This window comes from Harmonia axyridis, chromosome 6, assembly GCF_914767665.1.
Source record: "Harmonia axyridis chromosome 6, icHarAxyr1.1, whole genome shotgun sequence".
NCBI classification, from domain to species: Eukaryota; Metazoa; Arthropoda; class Insecta; order Coleoptera; family Coccinellidae; genus Harmonia; species Harmonia axyridis.
Window position 1 is genome coordinate 7,090,407 of NC_059506.1, and position 8,720 is coordinate 7,099,126.

Genomic DNA, 8,720 nt, shown 5'->3' on the forward strand with positions numbered 1-8,720 from the left:
AATGAGGGTAAAATATGCCACTCAAATATTAAGTGAATCGGTAAGTGTAGCAATGCTCGTACTACAGCAGTTTGGAGAGTTGCCAGCTGATTCCTTAGCTACAGCTGAGTTTGTGAGTGATATGGATAAACTGTTTGATTCTTTGAATAGTAGCAAACTCGATACTGATTTACTGAAGATGAGATATGCCATGAGTGATGGATCACCTCATGAGAAATTCATTTCAGAAATCAGGGACAATTTCAAAAATTCGAGGTTTCTACTATCTAAACGATCTATCCCTCCCTGCATTAATGGTTTTATCATAACAATTAACAGTGTCTTACAACTTGCAGAGGACTTGCGTTTGAATTATGGTGTTGCGAAATTATTGACAAGACATCTGAATCAAGATCCTGTGGAAAATCTATTCGCCACTGTAAGGCAACAACACGGTTGTTGCCGGAACCCAAGTTCTTTGCAATTTGAGAATGGTCTGCGGCATACATACCTCACAAGTATTTCAAAGTTGTCAAGTCAGACAAACTGTGAAGATGACTTTTCATTTTCATTGAGAAAATTAAGTGAGTTGAGTGAGCTTTCCGAAACTCAAATAAAAAGTCAACCTGAAGCATCTTTGTCTTGGAAAGCTATCGATAATATTGATGTTGACCTGCAGGATGAAAATGCCATATATTATGTTAGGGGATATATGGCAGAGAAATTTCTAAAATTGCACCCTTGTGAAAAATGTAAAAGTTTACTCGTGGACGATGAAAAAAATTAACAGGTCAGCATCAATTGTTCACATATTTCACTGCCAGAATCTGAAGGATTGCTTTATGCTTCTCAAAGTTTTTATGAATATATAAAGAAGCTTGAAGTAATCCATAATGTGCACTTCAAGGACCTTCTACATAGTAGGCATATAGTGGGGGATTTAGTGGAAATAGTCAGAGGAAAAAATAAAATTTCATTTGATCTGTGTACACCAGAAGCCTCTGGCCATTTCCTCAAGATGTTTATGACTATACGTTGTCTTTGGGGTTTTCGGTTCGAAAATCAAAATAAAATAAAAAAAGTGAATACAAAAAATCAAAAACTCAGAAATCTATGCAATGAATAATGATTCACATTTAAGATTACTTAAGAGTGCTGGTACGCTTACTAGTTTAGTATCAGTTTGACAATGTGCAGAACAGTTGATTTTAAAGCTGAAAAGATGTCTTTAGACCATCTATATGAATTCAATTTTGGAAAGTTGTACAACGATTGTACAGAAAGGTAATGCTTTTACATCATTTTTTCATTAATTATTTTTGAAACGATATAATCCAATGTCATCTTTAGTTTCTGAATGTTGCATTCTTATAAAGAAATTTTTGTTCAATATATGTGTATGAAATGAACAATAACCATATTGTACCTACAAACAGTGAATTAATATGTACTTTGTTTTTCCTAGGGGTATAACATTCGAGGAGGATTGTAGCGTATGTTTGAGCAGATTGACAGGAGAATTGTACCTTACCGATTGCAGACATTCATTCCACAAGGAGTGCATCCGCAGATGGTGCTCCAATTCCAAATGTAGTCCCATGTGCAGGACAAATTTAATTTTCGAAGAAACCTTCAGTATCTTCGATACTAATTGGCAACCTGTTAATATCCATCGGTTCGACCAGATGGACAGTGACGAAGCAGATGATGAGAGTGAAGAAGAAGAAGAGGGAAATGAAGAAGAGAATGAAGGAGAAAATGAAGAACAAACCAACGAGGAGAGTTAATGAAATTTGTGATTCCTGCCTTTTTGCGTGATTTCTTCTTTTTTTGTACATGTATTTATGTTTTGTTTAATATCCACTTGTATTTTCTTTGTTTGGATTCATGCTGTATCGTTTTATATATACATATTTTATTTTGAATTATGTTGTGTTCATATGTCATCATGATTTCTGCAAAATCTACTTTAGCGCCATACTTGATATCAGTATTCAGTTTTCTACTGAAAGATTTTAACTTTCAACTGCTTTCGAACCATTCAAAATACTTCGATCTCTTTTGGAATACTTACATATTTTCAGATAAATCTCAAAATATATTTATACAGGGTGTTCCGGGAAGAATGCGACAAACGGAAACCATGAATTAAGGCTTCATGGAGGACTCGTATCAAGAGGTTTCAATCGCCTGAGTAACTTTATTTGGAATATACAGGGTAATGTTCATCTTATGAGTGAAATTTGACAGTTCAATAACTCTTTAACTAATCGACCGAATAATTTCAAATTTTGAAGTTTTGTCACCCTTTACCATCGCATTCCTTCAATATATCTGAAATCGAATAAATCAGATCTGGAATAGGAAAATTTCAGAAAATTTCTATTCTCGTGAATATTGGATCAGTTTATTCAGACGAAGAAGACGTCATTTAGAAGTAGGTAACAGAAAATCAATCAAAATTTCTTCAATTCAAGATATCTTGAACTATGAAATTTCTTTCATAAGGAAATATTTATCGATCACCCTGTATGACCATGCCAAGCAGAGAATAAGAATTTTTATTATGACTTAATGCTTTGTGCTTACGACAACGAAAAAAATCATATTGACGTACAGGGTGATTCAATATTCACAAAAATAGAAAAAGTTTCTTGGATAAACCTACAAATCAGCTTTGACAAGCAGCGAAAAGAATCCTACGATATTTGAAATATACTATAGATATGAAATTGGTTTACCAGATTTCCAGGAAAGAGGAATATTAAAAGCTTATTCAGATGCAGATTGGGGCAATGATCAAATAGATAGAAAAAGTGTAAGTGGTTGCGCGATTTTCTTCGACAACAATTTAGTATCTTGGATTTCTCGAAAGCAAAGTGTAGTGGCACAATCCAGTCATGAAGCTGAATACCTGGCTAGTGCAATGACAGCATCAGAACTAATATATCTAAAAGAGCTAATGAAAGACTTTAATTTAACTGATACAAAAGCAATATTGTTAGTAGATAATCAGAGTGCATTAAAATCAATTCAAAGTTTTGATAATAGCATAGCATAAGGAAAGGATAGTAAGCCAACCGCCGTTTGACGGCAAGGAAATAGTCACCAGGGGTCGCTACTGTAGTTGGATTTCTGTTGGAATTAATACATTTTGAATATACACTCCTGCTATTTATTATTTTGAGTTACCTTATGTAACATTTGACAGTTGTTGTTTTGATGTCATTAGTAGAAGTTATAATAAAAATATTGCGTTCAGTTCAGTTCTTTTAAACTGCGTATCAACTAAAATAATAACTACAGGTTATGGGCTCAGGCATTCAGTTTGCATAAAAAGACCAAAGTTTTTTGCAACTGTTGAACAAATAAAGAACGTAAAATTCGAGAAATTGAAATATCATAAAAGATATCCAAGAAAATGGCTCAAGCATCAACAAGTTATAGAATAGAATCATTGAAAAATGATAACTATGATACTTGGAAGCTTCAAGCACAAGCAATTTTAACAAGAGCTGGTTTATGGGATTATGTATCTGGAAAGAAAATCAAACCCGGTGACACAGCAGACGAAGAGACTAAAAATAAATGGATTAACGATGATTTAAACGCAAAATCAGAACTTATTTTAATAATATCACCAAATGAACTGAGACCGATTAAAAACTGTTCAACATCAAAAGACATTTGGGATACATTGAGCAAAGTTTACCAAAGTAAAGGACCTGCTCGTAAAGCAACATTATTGAAAAATTTAATCTTGCAAAAAATGAATGAAAGGGACAATATTCGGCAACATCTGAATAAGTTTGCTGATACAGTAGATAAATTATCCGAAATGGATATCCAAATTAACAATGACTTACTCAGTATTATGTTGTTATACTCTCTTCCTGTGTCATTTGAAAATTTCCGAATAGCCATAGAATCCAGAGATGATTTACCTACACCAGAAAATTTAAAGATAAAAATTCTAGAAGAAAGTGAAGCCAGGACCAAAACTTATCCAAGTAATAATCATGGAGAAGAAGCTCATCTTGGAAGAAACCGAAGATATCGAAATAAAGGGTTCAAAAATCTTGGAACAGAAAACAGATTTTCTAAGAACAAAACCTTCAGGCAAGAAAATAGAACAAACTGTGAAAATTGTGGTCGTTTCAATCATAGAACCATAGAATGCAGGGCTAAAAACAAGAATGAAAATCCTAAATCTTTCAACACCGAAGAAATTTATCTAGCCACTGGAAATAAGAAAGGACATGTAAATAGTTGGTGCCTCGATAGTGGGTGTACATTCCATCTCTGTTTTACAAAAGAAATGTTCAGAGAAATTAATGAAAATTCCGAAAACGATTGTTTGAAACTGGCATCAGAAGACCAAACAACACCAATAGAAGGAAAAGGCGAAGTCACATTGACATTTCCAGATGAAGATGAGATAATAAACTTGCCAAATACACTTTACGTATCAAATCTTACAACTAATTTATTGTCTGTTAGCAAAATTACCGACAAAGGGTACACGGTGTTATTTAAGAAGAATAATGCAATAATAAAAGAAAAAAAGGGCAACCAATACTGAAAGCACAAAGGAAAGATAATTTATATTACATACAGAGTGAAATTTCATCCAATGATGAACAAGAAATTTCATTTTATTCACCTAAAATGATGTTGTGGCATGAAAAATTAGGTCACATTAATGAAACTGATCTTAAATCTGCTATGAATCAAAACATAGTAAATGGTTTAGATTTTAATGCATCAGACAAATTAAATGATTGTGAAATATGCATAAAAGGAAAAATGACGAGATTGCCATTTTCTCCAAGAGAAAATCAAACAAAAAATATTTTGGAAATAATTCATTCTGACGTATGGGGACCAATAAAAATGAAGTCACATGGTGGTTCTCAATATTTTGTCACGTTTACGGATGAATACTCCAGATATTGCAAAATTTATTTCCTCAAACGATAAAATGAAGTACTAGAGATCTTCAAAGAATACAAAAACGAGGTAGAAAATGAACACGACAGAAAAATAAAATTTCTTCAAAGTGATAATGAAAGGTGTGAATATGTCAATAAAGAATTCGAAACATTTCTGAAGCAAAATGGTATCAAAAGAAGATTATCCTGTACATACACTCCACAGCAGAATGGTATTGCTGAAAGGAAAAACAGATCATTGCTTGATAAAGCACGATGTTTAATGATTGCAGCTGGACTTCCGTTAAATTTTTGGGCCGAAGCCATCAACACAGCTAACTACTTGATAAACAGATTGTTAGGATTAGACATTCACTCGATTATATTGTTGGAATATATATTATTGGTTGTTCCCTGTATAACGTGAATTGTCAAATTAATTCTGACAAAGTGTCAGTTTTCAGACTGTTGTATTATAAAGTTGATTAAAGTTCACATTTCTTATTCTCAAAGTATTATCTACAAATCTATCAGGTTATGGGCCCAGACCTAGTCATTTAGAGGAGTTAGTGAAGTTCATTTTCTTGTACTCGAAGATCAGTTATTATCATCGCAAAAATATGGCTCAAAATTCATATCGAATTGAACCACTACGTAAAGATAATTATGATACCTGGCGATTACAAGCAGAAGCGATCCTGACAAAAAATGATCTATGGGATTACGTCATCGGTAAAACTCCAATTCCTGCAGATGCTGAAGAAAGAACAACATGGCAGAAGAAGGATTTATCGGCTAAATCAGAATTAATTCTGATCATTTCACCAAATGAACTGAAACAGATAAAGAATTGTACAACCTCTAAATATGTATGGGATACTCTCGAAAGTAAATTCGCCAGTAAGGGTCCTGCAAGGAAGGCAACATTATTAAAACAGCTCATCTTGCAAAAATTAGGTGAAAATGGAGACATTCGTGAACATTTAACAAATTTCATGGACACAGCTGATAAATTAGCTGACATGAATATAAGTGTTCCGAAAGAACTTCTCCGTATAATGATGCTTTATTCTCTACCATCCTCATTTGAAAATTTTCGGATAGCAATAGAGTCGAGAGATATTTTACCTGATCCTGAAGCTTTGAAGGTGAAAATATTAGAAGAAAATGAATCAAGGAGAGATCATGATACTGGACAGACGAAAGAAAGTGCATTTTACGGTAAAGGCAAATATAAAAAAAGGCAGTTTCAAAGAAAACAAAATATAAGAAATGATAACACTTCAAGAACTCGTTGCGGAAAATGCAATAAATTCGGTCATTCTACTTCAGACTGCTGGTCTGGAAAGAAAGAAGCTACATTTATGATTAATCATCGAAGTCTTGCAACCATTGATAATCCTGAACCGAATCCAAATATTTGGTATCTGGACAGCGGATCAACTTCCCATATGTGTTCAAATAAAAAAATTTTCAAAAATTTGACCGAAGAAAGTCTAGGAGAACTCCGATTAGCTTTAAAAAATCGAACTGCACCGATATCTGGAAATGGTTTGGTACAAATAACTCTTAATCCTTCTGAAAATGTTAATTTGCCCGATACATTTTTCGTTCCCGATTTATCGGCTAATTTATTATCGGTCTCCAAAATACCAGATAAAGGAAATAGTGTATATTTCAACAAAAATAAGGCGATAATCAAAAACCCAAGTGGACAGGTCGTTTTGGAAGCAAAAAAAGAAAAACGGTCTATATTTGGTTGCTGCAAAAAATATTGAAGAAATATCGGCAACGTGCAACATCATTTCAGAGCTTACAATAAAAACTTGGCACAGAAAATTGGGTCATATTAACGAAAGTGATTTGAAATCTGCTTTTAAACGAAAATCATTAATTGGTTTGAACTTGAATGAAAGTGAGACACTTGGAAATTGCGAAACATGCATTCAAGCAAAATTTTCACGACCGCCTTTTCCGAAACCGAACAAGTATAAAAGGACTAAAGAACCTTTACAAATTATTTCATCAGATGTGTGTGGACCGATTCGTGAACCTTCTCATGCTGGTGCTAAATATTTTGTAACTTTCGTGGATGAATTCTCAGGTTATACTCGTGTTTATTTTCTCCAGGGAGTTTAAGTATTCAGAGGCTAAGCCCGACCTTACCCCTAAGGCAGTGTCGACGGTAGCAACAGCAGAAAAGAACGACCCCATGATAAACGATATGATGGTCGTCGATGGCATAAATGGATATGTGGAAGTTACGACGAAAAGATCTTTCCAACTAGACTATTCACAGTACATACCGTTGGTGAGGGCATCATATGATGCAGCCACAACGTTTTTTACAAAGATTTATTTAGTACAAATATTCTGTCAAGTGACCAACTATATCATTAGGAATTTTCTCAGGAATGATTTTTGCCACTTTTCTTGCTTCCTTTACGTAACTTTTTGTACACTGCATCTCATTCCAACTGATGGGTATCATGGGATGTCCATGTTCGGAATGAGCAATTGCTACCCCCAATTCATTTTCTGCTGTTGAAAGTTGATATGTATGAGCTTCGGTAATTGGCATCACTCTGGCTAATATAATATCACCAGGCCTAAAACACTTGAATACCTCAATTCTATCTTTTTCGGTTGCACGAATATCCTCTCTCCTAACGACACCCTTGAAATGTCTTTTTAATATTTTGTGTCCAATACATTTGATGAGGCACTTTACATATTGCTGAGTTATGATAGTAACTTCTGCAGTCACAATGTCACCATGCGCTGGTACTATGGTTTGCACGTTAGGATTTACAACTTCTATAATTTTAATATTATTTTTTTGAATGATATCAACAACACCGGCTAAATTTGAGTAAATATACCCAAGTCTTTCGAAAGTACCATTTCCACTAACATAAGTTTCGTCTTTTACATATAATCTTTGTCCTGGAACGCAAATCTTTTTTTCGGCCATTTTTTTCTTGAAAAATTTTTGGGAAAATATTCTTTCAATAATAAAATTAGTGATGAAATCTTAATCAATTTGATTTTTGTAGGTTAGTCTGCAGTCTGCAGGTAAACAGTATCAGGTACACAGAAAAGTGTATTCATTTCTATTCTTGAGCGTTTGGTCTCTCATGCTGATCACTGCTGTACTGTATTGACATTTTGCGTTCAGATAATTGACCGACAAATGGTTAAATGTTGTTTAGGCACTCAGGCACCACTTTTCTGAAAAACGTTTGACCGAGGTCTGAAGAAGTATGTATCTTATTTGCAGTATCAATATTATTACGTAGTCTTGATATGGAAGAGGATTTATGATGTTCTCGCGGCTAGAGGCCACTTCACTTTCGAGTCTTTCGAATTAAACAAAGTGTTAAGTATAGACCTACCAGTGCCAGAGGACGTCAATCTGTATTTACAGGGAATCGGTGATATCAAGGACCCGTCGTCGAGACAGTTCCATTTAGCACTACAAGCAGTGCTCACCCCGCTAGAGATCAATGGAGCGGCAGGATTTTATGGACGAGTAAGCGACGTGAATCATATTATTTATGAAACAGTTCCCTCACCAGGTGTTGCCCTTCTTAAGGGTACGGCCATGGTGAGCCGCTTCTCGCGTCTCGCTTTATCGCGGCTGATTAGACTAGCGCTCGGCGACTGGTAAACCTGCTAGATTGTAGCAGGTGGTGGTCATAGTGCACCGCTCGTCAAAACGTCTCGTTGTGTTTGCCGCTGCAGCATAATTCATTTTTCATCATGAATTTATGCCGTGAGGATCTTTTGGCTATCTTAATAGCTAGTGAT

The 8,720-nt window shown here is 34.6% G+C and overlaps 2 protein-coding genes across 2 annotated transcripts; one reads left to right on the forward strand and one right to left on the reverse strand.

Moving 5' to 3' along the window:
- The first annotated feature begins 368 nt into the window (after positions 1 to 368).
- Positions 369 to 2,068, forward strand: LOC123682710 (brassinosteroid-responsive RING protein 1-like). The gene is made up of 2 exons (XM_045621471.1): positions 369 to 1,263; positions 1,445 to 2,068. The coding sequence occupies exons 1-2, from the start codon at positions 1,169 to 1,171 to the stop codon at positions 1,764 to 1,766; spliced, it is 417 nt and encodes a 138-aa protein (XP_045477427.1). The 5' UTR covers positions 369 to 1,168; the 3' UTR covers positions 1,767 to 2,068.
- A 5,068-nt stretch (positions 2,069 to 7,136) lies between these two features.
- Positions 7,137 to 8,019, reverse strand: LOC123682708 (exosome complex component CSL4-like). The gene has a single exon (XM_045621469.1). It carries the CDS (start codon positions 7,882 to 7,884, stop codon positions 7,270 to 7,272), a length of 615 nt encoding a protein of 204 aa, XP_045477425.1. The 5' UTR covers positions 7,885 to 8,019; the 3' UTR covers positions 7,137 to 7,269.
- Positions 8,020 to 8,720: the final 701 nt, after the last annotated feature.

What these genes read in the sequence shown, in the direction of transcription:
- LOC123682710 (XM_045621471.1), top strand. Translation starts at nt 1,169, where the DNA reads ATGTGCAGAACAGTTGATTTTAAAGCTGAAAAGATGTCTTTAGACCAT. An exon ending in TACAACGATTGTACAGAAAG is followed by an intron (nt 1,264 to 1,444) that starts GTAATGCTTTTA and finishes TGTTTTTCCTAG; the next exon opens with GGGTATAACATTCGAGGAGG.
- LOC123682708 (XM_045621469.1), bottom strand. Translation starts at nt 7,884, where the DNA reads ATGGCCGAAAAAAAGATTTGCGTTCCAGGACAAAGATTATATGTAAAA.